The following is a 25,859-nucleotide window of genomic DNA, read 5'->3' on the forward strand; positions in this document are numbered from 1 at the left end:
TGTTGTTATTATTTGCAGTTAGAGGTTCTGTGGTAGCAGGACTGCAATATATGTAAAGTTACATAGTAAATTTAATAATCATGGCAAATTCGATAAGTATGGCAGTTCAATAAACCAGAGCGAAATATGACTCGACGTTTTTGGTTGGCACTTCCTCATGCATAGCTGAGATGTGTCATCATATTATGATACAAGCTAGTGAAAAGTTCACACTGACTTTGTAGTGCTATTCACAGAAAAGGGTCCTTTAAAAAGTTTGTGGGTACTTTTGCAATGTTGAAAAAGGGCCCTGAGTAATGTTGTGAAATAGCTGCAGGGGGGCAGGCTCAGTCATAAAATGGCAGCCATGGGGCGTGGCCAATCCGACAATGTCGGGAGATTCCACAGCATATCGAAAGCTTTTAAGTTAAGCATCATCCTACAATGGAGGCTGCTTCTGAATGAAGGTTACCTGCAGACACAAAAGTGATGCTTTCTAAACTCATCTGAAGTACCTCTTACCTTTAAGAGGCAGAAGAAAGCTGGGGACGGTTCTTAATTTTGGGGAAGAAATACTATTTGGTTTCAGTTTCCTAAAAAAGAGGAGATATTGCTTTTGCAGCTTAACGCAGGCAAGGAAACAATGTCAGGCCGTATACTTAACAAGAGGTTTTATTCTTCTGTTAACCGGCCCTGCTTTAATTTCTTTTACATAGTTCTCTTTTTCCTTCCTCTCCCATCAGGTCTAGAGGGCCTAATCTGCCTAGCAACAGACTACGTTCTCCCTAATGGGACTCGCTTCCAAATTTTAACAGTGTATTAACTTGCAAAGCAATTATTAAAACACAACAATTGGTCCCTGTATGGGCACAGGGAGAGGCTTCCAAGCCAGAAGTAAGAAAGTCTGTGGGAGACGTCTGCCTGGGATGAGCTCACATTTCAGTTATTCAGCCACTTGGGAGGGAGTGAACGGAAGCTCCCTGGTCCCCCCCCCCCTGGTTCTAGTCAAGATTTTATCTCCAAGACTCAAGTGGACTCTAGCAAACATATTGGTGGGTTTCATGGCGTCCCCGGGTACTACACTGGGGAATCACTGGTATGTGGCTTAGGTGTTTGGCACCATATAGTAGAGACTTGCTTACTGAAGAGAAAATTGAATTTTGAAATTGAAAAATAAATTAAAATAAATTAACAGTAAATTTCAGTAGCTAAGGGGCTACAGCAGGGGTCCCCAATGTAGTTTCAGCGGCTACCACAGTGTTTTATTCTCTCAGACTTCTGTTTCCTTGTATATTTTTAATTATCCCTTTTCTCTCCTGCAGTTGGGCTTCCTTTCAGTATGTTTCTCATCCTCTGCAGCAGCAGTAGGGCTGCCAGATCCCTATAGTTTCCCGGTGGGAGGGTGGCGGGCCTCATTACTCACCTTTAGTATTCTCTTTGCACATGCACTTCACATGCATGCACTCTCCTGGCGCTCCTTGAAGATGTGACTTCCTGAAATGATGTTATTGTGCTGGCTATGGAAGCACTCCTGCCCTTTGCACGGGGCCAGTTCTTTCAGATTCACCCTTTTGGGGGCTAAAATAGGTCCCCGTGAAGCATGGGAACGCTCCCGCGGCCAACGAGGTGATATCACTTCAAGAAGTAACGTTACTGTACCCTGCGAGTGCGTCCACTTGTACACTTGCCCAGGTTGGTTGCAGGCAATCGCTGGGTGGCTTTCTACCTCCTACCAGTGATCAGCAGGCATCAAGAGCAAACTGCCGGGAGTTTGCCCACCACTGGTGAGAACCTGGCATCCCTATACAGCGGCCATGTTGGAGTTGGTTTCACTTTCTACAGCAGCCGTTTTCCACCACCCTATGTTAGAATTCCAGAGGTATCCGCAGGGAAGCCCTGGGCTGCAGCAAACGATTCCATAGCCAATTCTTACCAAAATACTAAGTTCTTTTAATAAAAAAACCCAATAATTTAAAAAGTATTTATTTTGGTTATTTATCTGCTAACTCATAAACCCAAGTTTCTGGTGGCTGTATATGAGAATAAAAAAAAACTAGAGCCAAACAGTGTCAGCAAAAGCAGACACACCACTAAGAGCAGCAGTAGTTAAAATGGAGGTGGGAAGCGTTACCCTTAGAAGCAGTTGACAGTATAGATAGATATAAAACTGGCTCTAATCCCTACGAAGGGCCTGTTCAGACAAGCCTGTGCTCCTGGATTCTACCCATAGGGAGATCAAAAGCAAGCCTGAGGCTTGTGCTTTCCTTTCCCAACATTCCCCTTGAGGCTATCCTTGTGTGGGAACTAGGAACACACTGTGTTTATTTCAGGTTTACGCAGGTTTGGGAAATGCTGTTCAGTCAGCTAAATATGAGGGCGCTCAGTTCGAGGAGGGGAGAGTTTGAGTCTGACTTTGGGCTCCATCAGTGCCCTCCATGCTCTTCTGCACAGATTCTGTGTACTATACAGCGGAGTGGATAATAATAACAACAACATTCAATTTATATATCGCCACCCTTCAGGTCAACTTAACACCCATTCAGAGTGGTTTATAAAGTATGTTGTTATTATCCCACAACAATCACCTTGTGAGGCGAGGGGGGGGGGGCTGAGAGAGCTCTGAGAGAGCTGTGACTGACCCAAGGTCACCCAGCTGGCTTCAAGCAGAGGAGTGGGGAATCAAACCTGGCTCTCCAGATTAGAGTCCTGCCACTCTTAACCACGACACTAAATTGGATAAACATATGAAGCTGAGTGGTGGGGGAAGGATTGTAGTATGCACTATCCCACTACCCCACGCCTCAAGTATCCCTGGAGCTGGTCAACTGAATTTCTGACACAGTCAGATAGAATTTTCTAGAACTCCTGCTCAGCATTGAAAAAGAATGAGGAAGTCCCTATGTACGTGTTGATCAGGCAGTGCATTATGTCATGCAGATAATATCAGTTAACTGACGAGGCAGAAAGGCTGGATATAGATGTTGTAAATAAATCAATTAAATATAGGTTTTGAGTAGCATAAGTTAGTTGGCATTGGTGTTTGCAGGAGTAAATACCACAAAGTATGAAAGCAGAGGTGCTTTGTAAGCAGACTTGGAGCGATGTGTTGTGGACTCACACTGGGGAATCTAATGGGTTGCAGCTTCCTTGTTTGTGTCTTCTGTGAACGTATGTCTTCATTTCACACTTGAAGGTGTGTACACTGCTGTATGCATTGCAGATAATCTTATGTGTGAATTGTGAATTGATCTGTAGTCTGGTGCGGAGAACATAGGTGAAAATCAACATCCCAGGGGCTCAGTTCACTCTTCAGCCTAGAAAACTGTCCTGAGGCTCTTTCTTTCTTCCAACTCAGTAAGGGTTGAGAGTAATAAAAGTGACAGTTTGTGAGCAGGTGGTTCCCAGGGAATAGTTATTACCTCTGAAAAGGTGAAGTTAATTCATGCCTCCAACTTTCATTTAACTCTTGCTTAGCCACATTTTTTGGTAGACAAGAAGCTCCTAGCATAGTAGCGCTCAGTCTGGTTAACAGCTATGGCCACAGTTGAGTCCACAGAATGTGCACGACAGCCACAGCATAGCCATAGCCGACACAAGGCCACGGAGTGGACCAGTGTCACAGCAGCTTCTTTTTTTAAAATGCTGGCATTTGAAAGCCCCTGTCTTTGAAGAATGCAGACGTCATTGTAGCGTATTCATCTTTGATGGGCACAGGGCTCATTTTGAGGGGGAACGCGCAGGAACGCAGTTCCGGCAGTTCCCTGAAGAGGTCACATGACAGGTGGCCCCCACCCATCTGACTCTCAGCCATTTTGGGCCTGTTTCAGCCTGGACTGGGGCGGAAATGGCCCGGATCAGGCCTCTGATGGGTGGTGGATCACTCTCCCGCTCAGCAACAACCTGATCCTGACCATTATGAGCTCCTTTTTGGCCATTTTCAGCCCCTTTTTGCCGTTTTGGGCCCAATTTCGGCCCTGAATGGCCAGGATTGTGTCCAAAACAGCCAGGATAGGTGATGCAAATCAGTTATGCCAATGACACACTTCCTGCGATGTCAAGGGGCATGGCATATGCGAATGAGTTATGCTAATGAGTTATAGATCTTTTTCTATGAAATGACCCCTGGATGGGCATATATTGAAAGCTGAGCAATTCAGGGAACTCAGAGTGATGCCGTGCGTTGGAACCTTCATACACTTTTCCCACCTTAATCGTACCATGGAGTTAAAACTTTAAATCATCTCCTTGAAGTAGGAATCAAGTTTGTTCCGGAACCTCTAACATTTGACTTTTAATTCTAAGATGCATGCTCACAAAAACCATTACAGGAAAGCAGTACAAAATCTTTCATCCCTTTGTTAAGGTGTAGTGAACTTGATGCTTAGATTATTATGCAGATACACATCTATCTGAAAACACCTATATTTCCTCCAGAGAGCAATTACATCTTAATAAAGAAACTTCTTTTCCCCCTGTTTTCATCCCTCTCCCTGTACTTTGAAGCTCTACATTTATTTGTAGGTAATTTATACATGATGAAAGTTTCTCTGTCTTCGAGAGTCTTCTGTTTCAAACAGTAAAGTACACAGAGCTTTTATGAGCTATTCTTGAAATAGGAACGCTTGCTAATTATGAGGGTTTGGAGTAGACAGTATTTCCTGCGATATAAGGAGGTGAGTGATCAGGAGACATAATATTTGTGGGTTTAAATCGGGTCCGGAACAGCCAAGCCAACAAACAAAAATTGGTTGACTACCTTACATCTACAAACCTCATTTTACCAGACTAAGACAGTGTTTGAAGGAAGCAAGGGAAAATATGAAAACATTTGATCTCCCTTATATTCCCAAAAGATTATTGTGCCTCTCTGTATTGAGCTGCCTAGATTTATGCTTCTGTATAGTTTCAAGTGAGTGGTTGTGTTAGTTTGTAGTATTGTAAAACAAAATTCAAATCCAGTAGCACCTTAAACACCAACAGTATTTTCCAGGGTTTAAGCTTTTCTGAGGTAAAGCTCACCTTGTCAAATACCTGTATCTGATAAAGTGAGCATTGACTCACAAAAAGCTTATACCCTGGAGAAAGTTGTTGGTTTTTAAGGTGCTACTGGGATTTAATTTTGCTGCTGTATTTTCACACTTTTGTGTAAGGTTAGAATTCTCTCCTGAAATTAGTTTGATCACAGGTTAGAGTAGAAAAAGTTATACAGCCATATGTGGTGGAGAGTGCCCTCAAGTCTAGCTGACTTATGGTGACCCCCTGGTGGGGTTTTCATGGCAAGAAACTAAGAGCCAAACTACAAGTGACGCCTGACACAAGTTGGACACTTGCCAGCTTCCCTCAAGTTTTGATGGGAAATGTAGGCAGCTTGGCGGAATGTTGGACAAGTGACAGTTGAAAAGTCCATTGGACAGCAGTCGGAGAGCCAAGCTGCAAGACCAGGACGCCTACATTTCTCATCAAAACTTGAGGGAAGCTGACAAGTGTCCAACCTGTGTCAGGCATCACTTGTAGCTTGGCTCTAACAGAGGTGGTTTGCCATTGCCTGCCTCTGCAACCCCGGTCTTCGTTGGAGGCCTCCCATACAATTACTAACCAAGGCCGACCCTGCTTAGCTTCATGAGATCTGATGAGATCAGGCTCACCTGGGCTATCCAGGTCAGGGTATACAGCCAGATAGGTTCCTGCAAAAATCCCCAAACAAGAATAAATCTATGTTACACCTTTTATTAGATCAACCCAGTAAAATATATTACTTGGATTTTGTTCAAGTTAGGCTTGCCAGCTGTCAACCTGGAAACCTTTCTTTCCCCTTTAAGAGCTGCAAAGAACAGCACCTGTTTCTCCACAAATCACTCTGCATACACACTTTCCCGTTTCGTGGGGTGAAATTAAAGTTCTGCTTGCTGCAGCAGAAGGAGGCTTACGACGGGTCACATGAGAACTGTGTGTTTGAATTGATCGTCACAAAACAAATGGCAATTTTGTATGCTGTTGCAAAACCTTTCTTATGTGGATTGCACAGTGGTATGTACAATTGTGGTTTGGACTCGTATGACGCAGCCAAGGAATTAACAGCCTTCCACAGACTAGTCATGTGAATTTACCTTCTAGCTGTGTGTGTGACAATCTTGTCTTTTATACAAGCTTGGGAATGATTTGAGGGCTTCTTTCATTTTGTTTCTGTGATAGTGTGAGAAATAAAGCTGCTGAAATCATGCCTGAAATATTTATTCTGGTGATTGCAGAGCATGTTACATTAGCAAAGTTGTATACTGTTGAAAAATTTCCTCCACAGCAATGCAACAGTGAATGATTCCAGGGCAGTTTGTTTCAGCAGACGATCAAGTTACGTTTCAAGTTGTTGTGCTGGGTAGTATCAAACTTTCCTCCCACCTGTTGCAAATAGAAAACATTTCTATGTACCTGCATTTGATTGGCAGTTCAGATACTAGCTTTGCCAGTCCCCCGCTGGGGGCGGGGGATCCCTCGCTCCCACCCTCCACCCCCACCCTCGCTTACTTAGCCTGCAGGGGAGAACGCACCTCCCAGACTGCATTTATGGGCTGCATGGCGCGCTCCTGGGCCACGCTGCAGCAGCCCGATTCAGCCCCAAATCGGGCCAGATTGAGGCCGAATCGGCCTGGTGTGGACTGCAGCAGCACTCCCATGTGATGACGCCTGCGTGACCTACCCAGTCCACTTATTCCCTCTCTATGGCCATGTTCTCTGTCATGAGTGCCTTGTCAAGAATCTTGACATGGAGCAAAGTTTTTCAGTAGTCAGCCCAGTGGTCTCTCATCTGGCCCTGCCTGCCTGTGGTTGTCCCACCACCACCCTGAAGATCACTGGGTTGCTCTAGTGTGTAGTAAGTAAGAAGTACACATGCTGCCACTGAGAGCAGGTCCAGATGTCCGACATGAAGTGTACAGTTCTCCCAGTGGCATGAGACAACTGTGCCTTGACATGTTCCTTGGGAGCCCTGTAAAGAGAGGGCAGCACAATGCTCGGCGTGATGTGAGCAGGGGGCGTGTACCAAGGACTCAAGGTGCTTTCCCTTGCAACCCTAACCCAGGTGGGAGGTAGGCAAGGTCAGAAGAGGTGGGTGGAGGATTTGCAGTGGGAAAGTGATAAGCAGTGATAAGTGATAAGCTGCCCCTGCGGCTTCTTTGCTTCAAATTAACCCCTCCAAAGCTGAGCACCCCTAGAAGCAGCAGCTAATGTGAGTAATACACGTGATTGTGTATAACATGGCCCTATGTTGTTTAGAGCCCAAACTGGTTTGGGCTTTTTATGTCAAACCCAACAGGGTCATAATTCAGTGGTTCCAGAGAGGCAACTATGAGTGATTCCGCACACGTTGGATAATGCACTTCCAATCCTCTTAATAGATCATTTGGAATGGATTTTTTAGTGTGTGGAACAAAAAATCCGCCTCAAACGATTGATAAAGTGCATTGAAAGTGCATTATTTAAGGTGTGCGGAATCAGCCTATATTAGTCTGTTGCTCCAAAAGTAAAAAAGAATCGAGTGGCACATTAAAGATGAACAAAATCTTATTCTGGCATCAACTTGGAACACTTCTCCTGAAAATTTAAGAGGAAATAATATGCTGTTAGTCTTTCAAGTTCCACAGTTCATTTCAGTTCATTAGCTTGCTGAGTTTAAAGACTTCCAGCTAGCTGCAGGCAAAGCACCGGATGACAGTTAACCATAGAATCAGGTTGGTTAGGTTTATAGAACATAGTCATTCTGACTCGTGCCATGCTTTACTCCTATTTAGATTACAGCAGGGTATTTCTTGATTTGTTTCCCCTGGGACTAAGTGCTAGAAATTGCCTCCCAGGTTAACATTACTTTGTCATGTATTAGGAGGCTGTGCGTAGTTTTTGAAATCAGTTCTGGCTAACCTCCACTTGCTGTTCACCTGAGGGTGCACTGCCTCTGATGAATCAGTGTGTGATACAGTTCCCTTCTTTCCCAGCTGTTACGGGTACAGAGAGGCCCCTGTTCACTGAATGCTTCTGCTGTCTTCAGAATACGGCATCAGTTGACCCCCAAGCAGAGTGTGAGCTCATAATCTGAAACCTTGAATATTCCCGCCCCCCTTTGCATCTGGCACTTTTTTTTTTTTTGGCCTGTGGAAACATTTCCGCAGATCAAAGTCCCTGAGTTGTCTCTTTAGAAAACCAGTCTGGAGATTCGACATTCTTGTTCCTTCTTTCTTAATTAGCTTTAAAACGGTTTGACGGGATTCCTGATGTTACAAAAGCATTTTCAAGTGCTAGCATTAAGGAAGCTTTGTAAATGAAAGTGATATACTTAGCATCAGTGTAATCGCTAAATCCTCTTTTCTTCACCCCCCCCACGCCCAGCCCAGAACCTCAGGGTGTCACCTTGATCATACAGGTGACTCCATCCTTGTACAAGCAAAGTAACTCCTGTTTGGAAAATGTCCATGGTTATGCATTTTAGTGGATGGTTTGAAGTTAAGGAGGATTTTTTACAGAATCAAATGAACATGGATGACAAAACCATAGCTGTGGGAGTGGGATGGGAACTGAGCTGGGTTTACTTATAGGCTATATAAGCAGCAGTTTAGGGTCTCATCTTAATTTCTTTTACTCTCTTCCAGTGTTCAAATAATACACATTTTGTTAGTAATGCTACAGGGCCTTGTTACAGTTAGGCAAGGGGGGAAGTGGCTTTTCTTGCTGGGACCAACCTTAGACAAGATTTCCCTGGAAATCATCCTGGTAGTCATTACTCCGGGATCTCCTGAGAACATCTAGACTTCCAGCCCAGTCCTTGCAGAATAACCAAGTAACAGGGTGGAAACCCTGGAAAATACCTTATAGACAACTCAGTAGTTCCCAATTGTCTGTCATGTGGTGAAGAGATTCAGAGAAATATCCCCAAGAAATGTATTCTACCAAGGAAGCCAAAAATGCCCTTATGGAATATTATAGAAAAAAAGGGGAAAGGTGGATGGATTGAAAAAAGGGTGGGAAGGAGAACAAAATACAGAAAGGAACACACTATCACATGGCACAGTCTCACAAATAAAACAATAATGTTGAGCTAATCCAGCTAAATACTTTACCTAGGTTGTAGCAGGTTCCTCAGATCATGTACAGAGTTCCCTGCAGTACCAAGATAGTGGAGGAGTCCTTTGGCCCTGGCTGACTGGTCTTGGGTTCTCCAGATGTTCCAAAGTGGGACCAGAGAAAGGTCCAGAGCTCCCAGATATTCATGGGCAATCGAGTCTGACCTAGGCCAGCCTCCTCAGTGAGATTTCATCTAATTAACAAACCCTCTGAGGTGCGTCTCTGCCTGCTGCCTTTTTAAACTAGCCTCCTGTAGAGAGGGGAAATTGACAGAGCCTTCCGTTCTGCCTTTTTAAAGAACACGTCCTGGCTAACATTGCATCTCCCTTCACTTGAGTGTCCTAGCGTAAGAAGCAGTGCTTTTTTTCTAAAAAAAAAGTTTAGGGATACTCTCAGTTTAACTCAAGAAAATCACCATTTTATAGTTCAAATCGGAAAAAATAAATGCAGTCAATGGACAAAATTACCAAGAACATGCATTACCTCACACCACACTACTTCACAGATTAAACACTTGCTTCCATCTGAAAGAGTCCAGTAGCACCTTTAAGACTAACCAATTTTATTTTAGCATAAGCTTTCGAGAATCAAGTTCTCTTCGTCAGATGCCTGATACAGAGACTGGTCAAACACAGACTAACACGGCTAACTTCTCTGCATCTGCTTCCATCTGAGACTCAGGAAACACCGTGAAAGGAAATGATGTCAGAAGACTGTCGGTGATGAGAATTATGGGTATCAATATGTCAACCAAGCCCCTCTATAGTGACACGTGTGCACAACCAAAGAGTTTCGGTATAGACAAACTCTTTGCACTCTTTGCGCAAAACGTACACAAATACACAAATTGGTCACCGCCATTGGGGGTAGCAACAAGACTGACCAATCACCGTGCTAGATTCCAACTACCAGATCTCCAAGTGGCTTAGAGAAGACTTGTTTGTATTTGTCTGAACCCTAACGATCACCGATTATGCCAGCGATCTCGGTGGCATGTTCAGTGCTCAAAGACGTTCCATTTTTTGTAAGACGAACAGCACTCCTAGTGAGTTTAAATATAACTAAACATCTTTGTTGCCAACATACACTACATAAAACTTAACAAATCACATAAATATCCATAATACGTTTGGAGTTAGTTTAGCGGGAATTCCAACATTTAATTTTTTTTACTTTCTCCCGTTAGATTCACAAAATGTTTAGGGGTACGCGTACCCCTGCATCCCCCCAGAAAAAAAGCACAGGTAAGAAGTATCGTGTAGAGATACAGTGCACTTTTCAGCTAATGTCCAGGGTTGCCCTGTAGCTGCTGTCTTGGGGCCACTGTCTTCTTGCAGGATTTGGTAGCACATCACAGTTCCTTACTCTGAGCAGCGGGCCACCAGTCTAAAGAGAAGATTTCAGGGCCAGCTGAATCTCCAGAAGTGATTGGAGGTAGGAGAGGTGGTGCCAGAAGCAATCAGGTCCAATTTAAAGAGATGGTGTGCGGGGCCTCTTGGTCTGCAAAGCGACTTCAGTGAAGAGAGGCCAGCACCAAAAGAAACATGCTGAGCAGGAAGGTCCTGAATGAGAGCTCAGTAGAATTTGCTTTTCTCATAGCTGCCTGTGGCTTCTTCAGCTGAGCTCTTTTCAGCAGCATAGCAGTTGCTTGGAGACGGAGCCTTCGAAAAGGCTCCTTCTGCTCCTTCTTTGCCAGCTCAAAACAACCAGCCCTCATGTGCCGCAACCCACCAAGGTTACAGTGAACAGAACAGGTAAATAGGTTCCTCACACCATGTAAATTAAGTAGTTGCCTCGCTCTGTCCAACAGCCTACATTTCAAAGCTCTACATAAAGAAACCACATCTTGAGTCAAATGTGACTCTTGTGGAGTAGTGTCAAATTTCTGCAGGGCTGAAATGGTTGCAGAACACTGAAGAGCAAGGAGGGTTACCAACCTCCAGTTACGGCTTGGATATCTCTCTAGATTACAACTGTTCTTCAGGCTAAACAAATCTGTTCCCTTAGAAAAAATGGCTGCTTTGGCGGCTGAACTGTATGGCATTATACCTTGCTGAGCTCTCTCCCCTCCCCTCCCCAAACCTCAACTCTCGCTCACACTCAAATCTCCAGGAATTTCTCCAGCTGGAGTTGGTAACCCAGAGACAAGTGTAGAGAGGCAGCAGAAGGGTCTTTGAGGGAGAGAGGAGAAAGGGTTTTAAAGTGTCTGTACTAAGAATCAATTCCTGTTTGTCCTCTCTCAGTACTACTAAATATTAATAATGGAATAGGCTACCAAATAAATAAAACTCCTCAGAATTTCTTTTCTGCACTGCATAGCTAAAATGCACGAGGTGTTTTTTTTTTAAAGTGCAGATTTTAAGCCTCTTTCTGCACTGTTATCTGTTAAGAAGGATGCTGTTCAAAGGCATTTTCATATATGCATAGAGTTACTGTGTCTGGATTTAACAGCTATTGAAAATGTCAGCAATTGAACTCCAGTATGTGGCAGGTAGCCAGGAATATCAAGACAATTAGAATTTTGTTTGTTTATACATACGATTTTTAGCCCTAGGACTTTGTCCTACTCAGCTCCACTCACGGCCTAGTGGAGGGGAGATAGAGGGGGGAGAAGGCCATGTCCCCCTCTCCATGCCCCCATGTATGCTCTCACTTGATTTGCCTAAGGTTTGTAATCAGATTGCTCCGCTTGGAGGTCTGGGTCTTTTCGGTGGAGGAAGATAAAATATGCCAGCATGTGTCTGGACTGTATATCAGATCTGAGAGGTCATCATCACTCCAGGAATTCCAGGTGAGCCTGATCTCATCAGATCTCAGAAGATAAGCAGGGTCGGGCTTGGTTAGTAATTGGATGGGAGACCTCCAGCAAAGACCAGGGTTGGAGACGCAGGCAGTGGCAATCCACCTCTGTTAGTCTTTCGCTATGAAAACTCCACTGGGGTCATCATAAGTCAATTTGAGGGCTCTCACCACCACAGATGGTATTATGTATGAGCGTGCTGTCAATTTATTGCAACCAATTTACGGCAACTCTCATCAGGAGATTTTCAAGGCAAGTAAAAGGAGCGGACGTGCCATTGCTTTCCTCTACAGGATAACTCCAGTTTTTCTCAGTGGTCTCCCATCCAAGTATTGGTCAAGGAATGATCCTGCTTAGCTTCCAAGATCTGATGAGAGTGAGCTATACCATGCCACTGTCCCATTAGATGATATTAGTGGAGTATTTATTTGCATTTTGGTCATTGAAGGAGAGAGTAGCTCAGCTCAGACAACACATGCTACTGTAGTTTATTTCACTTATGGTCAGTTTGTAAAACAGATACAGACACAGACCATCACTCAAATTCTGGTTTACCAGGACAAATGCAGTTTTCATTGTCTTCTCTCTATAGCTTTGGAGGACTTCAAATGCTGGTTTGATGGACCCTAACTAAGCATAACTATGGCTTGCGTTAGGACAGTCACACTAACCATAGTTTGTTTAGTTAATCCACAGCTCCAGGTGATGTTTGAACTGAGCCGCTGCTTAGTTTTCTGGCCTTTGAGTAATTAGAGAGAAAAGTGTAGTGTGTGAAACAGTTGCTAGTAGAGGATCATACACAGACTGCCAGAGTGGAATTAAAGAAGGCATCATCCCATTACATTCTTGGCTGGTGGCGAGCTAATTCTCTTTTTGTGAGGAGGCTGCAGCAGCGTGGATAACCAAACTCGGGATTAAAATGTTTTCAATGAGGCTTAACACATCTGCTGTTGCTTCTTCCTCTCTGTCCAGATCCACCGCACGTTCCCCTGACTGTTGATAATAATTTTGTATATACCACATTTTCATTTATCAAAGTTTTTGGTTATGAGAATGTTTTCGCTATCACCCGGATAAAAGTGGTTGTGCTTATTTCTATAAAGGGTGTGCGAATCCTTTGAAAAAACAGTTTGAATGAATGCTTTTTGTAAAGTGTCTGTTGACACCATGGATTAAGGGCACTGGGCAGCCTTTTGTAAACAATGAAAATTAAGTCTATAATCTTGGGAATGTGTTTGTATTTTTTACATACTGAAGAAGGCATGATTTTTTCCCTTAGCAGATGTGCCTTAAATATCTCCTAATCCCAACATTATTTTTTAATTTTTTTAAGTAGTATTTTATTTTATTAAAACAGAAAAGGGGATATAGGAAAAAAGGAACAAAGGGGACAAGAAGAATGAATACAAAGCTGCATGCTACAAGGATGATCAAAGTACAGAGTACAAAAATCACAATATTTTAAAAATATTAGAATAATATTTGAGACTAGAGTTGCCAGGTCCCTCGTGTCCCCCAGCGGGGGACTGGGATCCTGGCACCCACCCTACCTTTTTTTCTCTTTTTTCAACTTGTCACGTGTGCCTCAGCGTGCGTGATGACATCACTCACGGAAGTGACATCATCACGCAGGTGCGTGATGACAGCACTTCCGGGACTGGCGTCACCGCACGTGCGGTAGAAAGGGTGCTTTTGTCCCTTGTCCCTGAAGTACAGAAAGTACTATATAACTTAACTATATAACTCAAATAAAATAACTACACAGATATCTAGTCATAGTATTGAACAATTTAAACTCGATAAGCCTGCATATCTTGGTAACTTATTTACAAGCAAGGTTGGCATTGTGAAATACTATTGTGGCTAGTATGTGGTTTTCGGTTGGGCACTGTAAGTAACAGGGATGATACTAATTAACTTAGTACAGTTAAGGTTGTGCAGTTTTTTTATAGGCTCAGAAACATTTTGCATGGCAATTTAGGCAGTTGCATATCATTTGTTTTACAGATTTTTTTGACTGCTTAGCAGTTGCTTTATGCTGTTTTAATGTCCCTAGTTGCTTTTAATGATTTGTTTGGTTTTTGTATTGATAATTTATGATGTTATGATTTTATGGTACTGAGAGCAGGAGTTTGGAGAAGTGGCTTATAGATTCTATAACAAATAAAGAAAAAAGAAAAAAAGTACCTAGATAGAATCTTTTTTATTACAATTCTTGTAATTATAATTTTAATGAAAGAGTACTTGTTCACATAATCGTGGATTCAGAGATTCTCTCAGGATTATTAACCCAAGTTTAACACTTTTGGTCTATACTGCCTAGGATTCCCAAACTTTTTTAGCCACGCACTAACTGTTTTCTGCCTTCTAGTGGCCACTGTTCACCTCTAGCAAACTCATCAGCACTCTGCCCTCTTCTGTATCCCAGAGATAACCATCTTGGTATTGTTTACAAGATCACTTGGCTTTGGGTGAAGGAAAAAAAAAAAGGTCAAGAGTTTCTGAGATAACCAGACAGATTTCTTCTGAATCACATTCACAACTTGCAGGTGTAAACAAATCCTAGTATCAGTCGAGTCAAGAGGTTAATGTCCCAGTATAATGGGATGTGTAAAGAGGCCCTCTGGAGCAAATGAAGTCTGGTATCCTTCTGTGGGTCTTCCTCTGTTGCACTCACATGCCCAGGGCTTTTTTTCTGAGAAAAGAGGTCGTGGAACTCAGTGGGTTGCCCTTGGAGAAAATGGTCACATGGCTGGTGGCCCCGCCCCCTGATCTCCAGACAGAGGGGAGTTGAGATTGCCCTCCACGCCACATGGCGCGGAGGGCAATCTCAACTCCCCTCTGTCTGGAGATCAGAGGGCGGGGCCACCAGCCATGTGACCATTTTCAAGAGGTTCCGGAACTCCGTTCCCCCGCATTCCCCCTGAAAAAAAGCCCTGCATATGCCCATCATCTTCATGCAGGAGACAAATATCTTCCCAACACATCTGTCTTATATAGGGCTACTTCTGTTGCACAGATTTTTTAAAATCTGCAGACCCAGATTTCTGAAACAGAAGCCTTTTGTGCAGAAGTGGCCCTTATTCCAAACAGGGGATGAGGGAACAAGGTACGGCGAGCACACAGTTTTGTCCATTTGACAGTCTTAATGAAATGTATGAAATTTATAGTGTTCACTGTAGTGGTTATTAAAAATTTTCTTTCAAGAATGGGCCATTTTTTGTGATTGCATTTCTGCTCATAAACATGGGAGTGAATGATGGGTTTATTTGTGTCATTGTTTTGAAGTACTTCGATACGTTCATGCCGGTGTCCTGTTGGTCAAATGGATTCCATCAAGCCCTGAAATGTCCAGCAGAAGTCTTGATTTGTATCATTTAGTATGTGGCATTTTAGTGGACGCAGGCTCATAGCTAACTCCGTTTATAGGCCTGTGCTATTCACAGTGACTCAGTTTGCATTTTTCCGTGATTCATTTTCACGGGTAGAAACATAGTGGCTTGAATTTTTGTTGCTTACAGGATCGGGTCAATTGGATGCTTTGATTGTAATGTAGGTGGAAACCCTTAGTGGTTCTGATGATGCTCTAACAACCCTTGTCGGCAACTTAAATGTATTTTGTGCTCTGAGCTTCCTCACGCCATTTAAGTTCTTTTCTCGTCAACTGTGTCAAATTTCTTTCATGTGCATGAAATGTTTCACAAAATGCTGGACCTTGTGCAGGAGAGAACACAAGGGGGACTTTCAGAAAGTGAGTAAGATTGTCAGCTTTTAGGGTTGAATTCAATTTAACTAACTAGCCAGTTTCAAATGATAAAAAGTCCCTTTCAGTGGAATTCATCCTCCTCCCCAGTTTCTGCACTTTGCTTTGGAATTCTTAAAACCACACAATGCCTTAAAGTCAGTCTTCTCTCTTTTTCTCTTCTAGGAGATTCCTGCGAAGTGAATTCTCGCTCTGGTCGCTGCACTCCGGGAGTATGCAAGAACGGAGGCACCTGTGTTAATCTGCTCATAGGAGGTTTCATGTGTGAGTGCCCCCCAGGAGAATACGAGAAGCCTTACTGCGAGATGACCACAAGAAGTTTTCCTCCCCAGTCCTTCGTTACCTTCAAGGGGTTACGGCAACGCTTCCATTTCACTGTCTCTCTCAAGTACGCTTATTCCCTTTCTAAGGTTACATGAAGTTATCAGCTACTGTTAGTAACCAGCTACTCTTTGCATTACCAGTAAAACCACAAAGCGGCTTTAATCAGGGGCAGAGCTTGACTTTACATGCTAAAGTGTTTGCATTATATCACCAAAGTGTTTTGCACCCTCTGTTGAATTTTGAAATGCACCTGCCCCTGGATTTTACACTGATTCTGTACTGATGGGGAATGTTTCTTTTGGGATTATTAAAATTGGGGCTAGGTGCAGGTTTGCTTGCAACATGCATGTCTGGGGAGCCCTCCTGCACCCTCAGAATGCCTTGTATGTCATTATTCAGTACAGACTCTCTTGCCTAGCAAAGCCCACCCATATGGATGCAGCTATATTTTTAAAATAACTTCTGTTCCCACCAACCATGTCACCAGCTCACAAACATTTCTAGTCTTTAGGTTATACATGCTGTATGCCAGAGCTGGAAAAGCAGATGCTAAAAAACAGCTCAGGCAAAAGGAGAGAGAGAAGAGACAGTCCTTTGCTTATTCATCACATGCCAATTTTTAATTCCCCTGTGAAACTTCTGTCATATTTTTAGATGACTTGTGAGCTGCATTCCGCCTACTCCCAAACTGATGATCACACCAATATGGCTTCTCTCTGTCTCTCTCTTGTGCCAACCGATCTGCATACCTTTTTAAAGAAAAATCTTCAGAATTCTAGTTTCACAGAGCACCATCCAAATAACATGTCTCCAGGGCTTTTTTTCTGGGAAAAGAGGTGGTGGAACTCAGTGGGTTGCCCTCGGAGAAAATGGTCACATGGCCGGTGGCCCCGCCCCCTGATCTCCAGACAGAGGGGAGTTGAGATTGCCCTCCGCGCCCTCTGTCTGGAGATCAGGGGGCGGGGCCACCGACCATGTGGCCATTTTCAAGTGGTTCCGGAACTCCGTTCCACCGCTTTCCCACTGAAAAAAAGCCCTGCAACAACAGGATGAGTTGTATGGCAAAAAGAGCAGAGCCATCAAGGAAGGTCTTTAGCTACAGCAGCTGGTCTGTAGAGTCAGGCTATTACCAAGTATGTGGTTGCCATCCTACATGTACATTCTCAGAAGTATATCCCCATGATATCAAGAGGACTGGGCCCTTCCTGCGTGAGCCCTTATAGAGCCACTCTAATTTTTCTGCTTCTTTTTGGAAGACCTGCCATGCATACGTGCAGAGAGGGCGCCTCCTTCTTTCTTTTCATGTGCACAAACAAGTGAGGCATTAGCAGGATTGTAAATGAAGGTCGCCCAGAAGTGGAGAGGATTCCTCCATGGCTCTAACCCATTGCTCGTTCTTCGCTGGGGTATACCTCCTGGTGCTTCAGCTTGTGTTGCTTTCCCCCCAGCCTTGGTTTGCTGTCTTTGGCCTTGGGCCTGGTGAGATTCCTGGTGTTTCCTCTCTTCCTGTCACATGATTTCCTGTCATGTGCAGGTCCTATGCTACTGCCTGGAGGCTAAAGATAGATGTTGGCTCTGGAAAGCTTGACGGCCACTGCAGTAGTGTGACAGAGGCCACTATATGTTGTAAATTGAGCTTAACTGCTAGTCACTTGTCCCTGACACCGTGGCTGTGTCAGTCTAAGAGAACTTGCAAGCTTTGTCACACACTGGAATCTTCTCTAGTTATTGGAAAGCATTCTAACACATGATACAATTAAGGTGTTTATTTAAAATCACAGCAAAACTGCATATTGGGGGATATTAAGTTACAGTATCAACACAGCTGCATTATGCTACCTGTTCTAGATTTCTTAACCCTTTCCACAGATCATTTCTCTTGTGAACAGTTTTTACAATCAGTTCTAGAGGATTTTAAGATTGGTTTGCCAGACCCAAAGATAGACCTTTGCAGAAGTAGAATTCATATATTCTGAAATCAAGAAGATTGTGTTTTGGTTATCTGACACTGATAATCATGTGTTCTACAGAGTCTCTTAGTTTGCACTCGCAGCCAAAAAGATAAGATCTAAGGTGGTACTGAATGAGGCTGTTTCGTGATTCCTGGGATAGTTTGGCATACTGTACTGTTTTAATTAATTTTAATTAACCTTTACAAACTGTGATAACGGAGTTAACTGTTTATTAGTTGATGTTTGGTAAATTGTGACGGCCGATGGCTATAGACAATAAACTCTTTGGAACTTTGGAAGTAGAATTCAGCGTTCCACCCTCGATCCAAATGGATTATTTACCTTCAAAAATGGACCCCTTTTATACTCTTTTTGAAGATTAGGACATTCTTCTTCTGATTAGGACATTCTTCTTCTCAGTAGGTCAGTGATGTAAGCTGACATCACCTTTAATTATATAACTTGCTTACCACTTAAAACTTCCATGTTTACCCCTTAAATACTTTTACCCATGTTTGCACTCTGCACATAGCTTAAAGGTTCTCCAAATACACTGAATTCCTGTCAATTCCATAAACATCTCAATAATTGTATGGGAGGAACTTCTTGGCATTATAGCAGAGCACTGTACCAGTAGAACTAATATAATGCAATGTAGTTAAAGATGCAATCTTCCATATGTATTCTCAGGGCTTTTTTTCTGGGAAAAGAGGTGGTGGAACTCAGGACCTCACAATGATGTCACTTTGGGTCAGCTGGAACAAGGGGGGAGTTTTTTAAAGTTTAAATTGCCCTCTGCGAAAATGGTCAAATAGCCAGTGGCCCCACCCCCTGATCTCCAGACAGAGGGGAGTTTAGATTGCCCTCTGCACCGCTCGGCAGCGCAGAGGGCAATCTAAACTCCCCTCTGCCTGGAGATCAGGGGGTGGGGCCACTGGCCATGTGACCATTTTTAAGAGGTGCTGGAACTCCATTCCATCGCGTTCCCGCTGAAAAAAAGCCCTGTGTATTCTTAAATCGCTGATTTTATAGTTATGTTTGTTCCTCTGAATTGTTTCCCTCAATATTCCTCCCCTCACAATCTCTCTCTCTTATCCATGGCACTTGGCCCGTAGAATGCCTTTAGGTTTATGCTCCAGTGCTTAGTTAAACATCTCCATATGCTTCAGCTAAAGTTGAAGAATCCCATTGGCCGGCTATCCTGTGTTAAAAATTCCCAGCAAGTAGAAAATCCCAGCATAATGGGATGGAGGGCTTCTGCCTTTTGTGCTCGTTTTCTGTTTGCATGAAGTTTTTTTTTTTAATGCAAAGGATCATTCAGAGTTGGAATCTACCACCTGTACAGTTTCTGTCCATCCTACCACTTAAACTTTCTATAACCTCCATCTCCTGCATGTATAAACTCAGGGAATTCAGGAAAGAGGGCCCAGAAGGGGCCCTTGCAGATAGGAATAGGTTTGATTCCAGTCGCTTGAGGTCGCCAGGGACAGAGAGCATTTCGTTCTGACCCTAGCAGTGTCCCTGAGCACGTCTGAGTTTATATTCTCTCATATACATTTTTTTACTTTATTTATACGCCACCTTTCCCCCAACGGGGACCCAGGTGGCTTACATCATTCTTCAGTGTTTTATCCCTACTCAGCAGCAGTGAGAGGTAAGTGAGGCTGAGAGTGTTTGGCTGGCCCAAGGTCACCCAGTGAGCTTCCACAGCAAAGTGGAGATTCGAACCTGGTTCTGCTAGCGCCTAGTCTGACGCTCTAACCACTACACCACGCTGGTTTGCTATTCTTATGGGTAGAAGAAGTGTAGTGTTTGGGACACAAAGATGGTCCACAGCTCCCTGAAAAAGCAGTCCCTTAGAGGGACGCCGTGTGTCTCTATGAAAGGAACCACAGTGACAGGTAACAGATAATAACATGGCAAGAAAAATAGTCCATTATTCCAGCTACAAATACATTCTGTATTAACGGAATTACTGACAGTCCTTCCACAACTTATGTTAAAATTGTTCTTTCCAAACTGTTGTAGGTTTGCAACCCAGGACAGAAATGCTTTGCTTCTCTACAATGGGCGTTTTAACGAGAAGCATGATTTTATTGCCCTGGAGATCATTGAAGAGCAGATCCAGCTGACGTTCTCTGCAGGTAAGCCATTGTTGGTCCATGCAGCCTTCTGAAACTGAACAGTGACTCGCCATGCAGAGAGAGTGGCTCTCCCTGTATTTTGAAAATCCATCCGTGACTTTGTGCAGTTACCACACTTGGGCTATTTGCATAGATTTCATGTATTCTAAAATTTATTCATTCAGCTCTCATCTCTTTTGTTGCTTATGTTAATTATTTTTATTGCTTTATGGCAGTAGTTTTGCTGAGGGTTTTTTTTTTTTTACAGCAACCCGTTATGACACTTTGTGGATTCTCTTTTGGCTATCTACTTGGGAATTAACCAGTCTTGCCTTTTAAATATGGGGCATGGGGATATTTATCAACTTTTCCTCTTCATTATTGATTTCCTTCATATGACATCAAATTATAACTATCAGTGTATTCATCACAAGGACTTTGGTCACGTCATTAGAAGACAAGATTCTCTGGAAAAGCCAATGATGCTTGGGAAAGTGGAAGGCAGTAGGAAAAGAGGAAGACCTAAAACGAGATGGCAATAAAAGAAGCCACGCCCTCCAGTTTGCAGGATCTGAGCAAGTCTGTTAATGATAGGATGTTTTAGAGGTCTTTCGTTCATAGGATCGCCATAAGTCAGAGGCAACTTGACGGCACATAACACACACACACATCACAAATGGTAGCTACCTGTTGCTGCTTTAATTTAGACATTACCTGTTAATATCTTCCACCGAGTTTCTGTCCATTTTATCAGGATTGTTGTGAGATGGGCAGGAGGAAGGACCCTGTAAACTGCTCTGAGCTTCTCGCAGGGACAGCAGGATTGAAATTAAGCAAATATAATAAATTTATCCACATACATAATCCGTTGTCAAAGATCTGTTACGTTGAAGTGTCCGTTATCACAGTACAGAGATTCAAGTGTTCAGTTTTACAGAATACTGAATGCGCTCAACTTTCTTTATACATCAAAGGAGCCGTTCATGTCCTTAATACGAAGCACAAGGCCAAGTATTTTGCAGGGACAGATCTTGTCTTATATCAACCAAGAGCAGTAAGTATAAGACTATTCACGCAGTCCTTGAAAATAGAAAAGGCAACCCAAAGTAGGCCTGTTACTATTTGAGAACTTTAGTTGAATTCCCAAATAGTGAATAAATAATCCAAAGAACAGAATCCCGAAACTGACAGTAATGCTGAATGTCAGATCAGTGCTTGGCACGGGAAGTACAAAGACCTGAGATTCTGTAAGTTTCATGCTTCAGTTGTTCAACAAACAGTTTTGTTATTTAAATGTTTGGAAGTTGAAGACAGCATCGCAGACAGGCGTGGGATGAAGAGACTTGACCCAGGCCACGACTTCATTAAAAGCAGTAGGATCTGCTACGGGCAGTAACTAATGACACAACTAAAATATAGTGGCAGGTACAATCCATGGAGAGGCAGAAGAATCAGGCCTCCTCTGCATAAGTATCCCGGATTATCTGGGTGGGTCCACTCTGGCTCCATGTGTCTAAGCAATTTTCTGGACTATTCAGTCCTTTCCTTTCCGAGCATTTGCATGAGGAGAACCTGACAGATTAGCCACAAGATCTTTGTGTCATGGATCATGGCAGTCCGGGTGGGGGGGGGGGGGGGGAATGATCCTGTCCCAAGTCTCGTTAGCCACATTAGTCCTGAGATCCTTGTCTGATAACCTTCCCCTTCACCCTGAAAATAGATGCCTCAAGGTGGTCAACACAAGTAATGCTTTAGTTTAACTGCAGTCGCTAATGTGACTAAGGAGTTCTACCAAGGCTGCTGACCCAAGTAGGGGCCTAACAACAACACACACACGCGGAGTGAAGTAGGTGGGGGGTAAATCTGAGTCAAAGCCAATCAAATTCATAAATAAAAAAACTAAAATAAAAAACCCAACTTGCCCCCCAAAGGCAGCCATATTTCAGTCCACTGTACTGGATGGGTGTATGTGTGTTTGGGGGGGGGTGCTTCATCAAGTAAAGAGGCTGGAGGTGGGCCCACAGCCCCATTTTCAGCCATCTCCTGCCTGATTCCCATGGGCCAATTCAAAAGACACATCTACAGGGACTCTCTCCTTTAAGTGGCATCCTGAAACCCCCAACCCTGTGCCCAGCCTCTTGAGGGGGATGGGGGGGGCAACATTTTGTTCCCTTCTTAATACTTTACCTCCAAAGCTGATGTAGCTAATCTATTTTTGTAGTCACTCAGTCTTTCAATTTTTGTATCTTCCAAGGTGCTAGTTGTCGTCAAAACGTGAAGCAGCAAGTGTCAGATTTTAAATGCCATTATAATAGCACTAATAGTTATGTAATGACTCAGTGCTTGCACAAGGGACTACCTTTACCTTTTAATAGTTATAGATAAGCAGGGCTTTTTTTCAGCTTGAACACGGTGGAATGGAGTTCCGGAATCTCTTGAAAATGGTCACATGGCTGGTGGCCCCACCCCCTGATCTCCAGACAGAGGGGAGTTTAGATTGCCCTCTGTGCCTCTGTCTGGAGATCAGGGGGTGGGGCTACCAGCCATGTGACCATTTTCACCAAGGGTGATTTAAACTTTTAAAAACTCCCCCCTTGTTCCAGCTGACCCAAAGTGACATCATTGGCCTTGGGAGCATGCGTGCACTTTGCGCGCTCACATGTGGTACCAGGGGCACCACCTCCCGCCAAGAGTTGCCCCCTGTGCTGGCAACCCACTGAATTCCACCACCTCTTTTCCCAGAAAAAAGACCTGTAGATAAAGACGTAATAGCATATCAATTAGAAAGCTTTTAAAGAAGCATCTAATTCCAGAGGGGAAGCCAACAGTAAAGTAAACCTTGAGTCCTGCAATTTAGTTTTCCTGTATATGGAGTTCAGCCCTAAGGAAAATGAGTACAGGTTACATTCTCCCCCGTCCAAGTCAATAAATATCCGACTGATGCAGTTTGTTGCTTTTCAGGTAGAGCAGTGGTTTCCAAATTGTATTTTAGGATACCGTGGATTTCTTTGGAATCTTCTTAGGGATTCCTCGATGAGAAGTTACATAAAGGCAGACAAACTTCCCTGAGACAACTTGCCTGCTGTGACTAATTTTTTTCTTGCAGTGCACATCCTCATGGGATATTGGGGTGTCTTAGGGCTCATTTTTATGGACAGAGGTGATGAAGTCCAGCGGGCCTGGCTAATGTCCCCAGTAGCAGAATACACACTATAGATCACGTTCCAAAATCCCATACGAGATGCGGAGGTTCTGTGGCAGACATACTGGTGTATTTTTAATTTGTACATGTGCTGTACTGCTCTTCCACTCTTCCATCCAAGCAGCATATGAAAGGCAGCTGACAGTAAAAAAAAATACTGTTCTTGTAACACTGACGATAATCCATAAAAACTACTACTTAAAAAGCAGCAGATACCTAAAGAACATAACGATCGCATTCCAAAACAACAGGTTCAGCAGTAGAGGAATTTAATGGCAAGTGATTGCCAAAGAACAGGCGACAGCAATGCGAGTGAGAGCCCAAATTAACCTGTTCCCAACCTGCCTTTTGTGAGTGTGCTTTTTTTCTATTTGAGTTTCAGTTTCAAAACAGGAATACTGAGGAAGTCCAACAAGTATAGTAATCATCCCGTAGATTCTCTTGTTACATAGAAGTATGCAAACTGTGTTAACAGCATGCTGCCAAAATATGCCTCCTCCATTATATTTTTGATGTGGCTCTTCCTGTTGAAGAGGGCTGTTTTTTCTTTCAGCTGGGTCTGCAGCAAAACAGGTGTTTTAAATATGATTTATTGGCCATGGCCCCGTGTTAATCGTGGATGACAACCAGTTTTTTGGTTTACTAGATGTGTGGTCAAGGGGTGGCTTGTTGGATCAGTTATGTTGGGAGGGTGCATCATAGATATGCCCAAAGTTACTTGATCCTGTCTACTGATTTTAGTGGAACTAAAAGACTTACAGGGCAATCTTCTAGCTGTTAGTCCAGTCTGAACTATTGGACCTGGGCAGCAGTGGCAAGGAGTACCGTTTACCAGCTGTGGCTGATGAGCTAGCTACAGCCATTCCTGGGCAGGAAAGATCTTGACACTGTGGGGTATAACCTGGTAACATCTAGATTAGAGTACTGCCGTGTGCTCAGTGTGGGGCTGCTCTTGAAGGCTGATCAGAAGCTACAGTTGGTACAGAAAGACCAAATTAGTCCAGTCTGGTTCCATCTACACTAGCTTCCAGTTTGCTTCTCAGCTCAATTCAAGGTGCTTTAAAGCCTTATATGGCTTGGCGCAAGCATCAATGGAGAACCGTCTTCTCCCATATGAGCCTACACACCTTTTTTGTTTCATTTGGCATACCCCCAATAACTGTTATTGGCCCTCCTCCCTGCCTGTGTTGTTACGTGTGTTTGTGTGTTTATATGTTTTGGTGAATTATTCATTTTATATATACTTTATATTGTAAATGCTTTTTTAACGTTGAAGTGTTTTAAATGTTTCGATGTTGACAGCCTGGGGGACCCTGTTTGGGTAGAAAGGCGGCCATGGAAATGTTTTAAATAAATAAACTCTTTGGTTTTAATAAGCGCGGGCAGGACTATTTCACACCATTAAACGCAACTATTTGATGTGACTAAGCCGTGCATTGCGGGGTGAGTCACATGAACTTTAGAAAGCAAAGACTCAGGCCCTCAAATTAACTTGCTTGCACTTTCTTGCAAGAGATTTAATTAGATGCAAAGCGTTTGGCCGAAAGCAACATTTTCTATACTTGCTAATTGGAAGTCAACCTATAATATATAGTAGCCAGAACTGATTTCCATCTAGATACTATCACGTATGTGTTGATGTCTGTTACCCTTCAGCATTTTTTATCTCTACAAGAAGTTTTATTGGGAAGGAGAAACCGTGATGCAAGAGGAAGGCTGTTTGATTTGTTTTTATTTCTGTCTAGCCAGAAACTGTTGGCAGAAAAGTTTTTCAGTCCAGGGAACACAAAGGAAAGCAATGTGCTTGTGTAATCTCAAGCTGTCTGCATGTTTTGGAGCATAGGTTTGCTTTACAAAAAAATCGTATCCGTATCTCTCTTTGAAAAGAGCCAAGGCTACTGAGAATCAAGCGCTCCATTCCAGCAAGAGAAAACAGTTTCTTCTTTCATGTTGCCAGTGGCTCAGGGTAGAGCATCTGCTTTAAGTGCAGAAGGTGCTGGGTTCAGTCCTCAGCATCTCCATTTAAAAAGAATTAGGTAGCAGTCGGATGGTGTGAAAGAACTCTACCGGAAGCCTTCCTTGCTGCCAGTCAGAGTAAGCAATGCTAGCCTTGAGAACTCAATGATTTGATTCAGGATAAGGGTGTGTGTGTGTGTGTGTGTGTGTGTTCGCGCACACGCCATTAATTGGTGGTGGTGGTGGAGAGTGCTGACATGTCATACCTGACTTAGAGTCTCTCTACACGAGACATCTTACACGAGCACGCTCAAGTGTAGGGAGATGCAATGTTAGCCGGGAAGCATAGTTTAAAAAGCCAGAGACAAAGGCTCTGTCAATTTCACCTCTTTACAGGAGGGTAGTTTAAACAGACAGAATCAGTTAAAACCGCTCCTCAGAGGGTTTGTTAATTTCATCTTTGCCTCCAGTAAGGCTCTGTCAATTTCACCTCCCCTTTGGGGAGGCAAAGATGAAATTAGCAAATCCTCAGAGGAGCGATCTTCGCAGCTCTGCTTTTTTAAACTACACCTCCCAGCTAACATTGCGTCTCCTTACACTTGAGCATCCCCATGTCAGATGTCTCGTGTAGAGAAATTCTTAGGGCAACTCC

General features: G+C 43.4%; 1 protein-coding gene across 1 annotated transcript in view; it reads left to right on the forward strand.

Annotated features, from left to right (window-relative positions):
• The window catches only part of CELSR1 (cadherin EGF LAG seven-pass G-type receptor 1), a 222,543-nt gene that overhangs the window by 96,977 nt on the left and 99,707 nt on the right, over positions 1-25,859 (forward strand). Inside the window, exons 3-4 of the mRNA XM_054988282.1 lie at positions 15,816-16,038; positions 19,955-20,070. Coding sequence (XP_054844257.1) covers positions 15,816-16,038; positions 19,955-20,070 — 339 coding nt within the window. The remainder of the gene's footprint in view (positions 1-15,815; positions 16,039-19,954; positions 20,071-25,859) is intronic.

The sequence above is a fragment of the Eublepharis macularius genome, chromosome 9 (genome assembly GCF_028583425.1).
Source record: "Eublepharis macularius isolate TG4126 chromosome 9, MPM_Emac_v1.0, whole genome shotgun sequence".
NCBI lineage: Eukaryota > Metazoa > Chordata > Lepidosauria > Squamata > Eublepharidae > Eublepharis > Eublepharis macularius.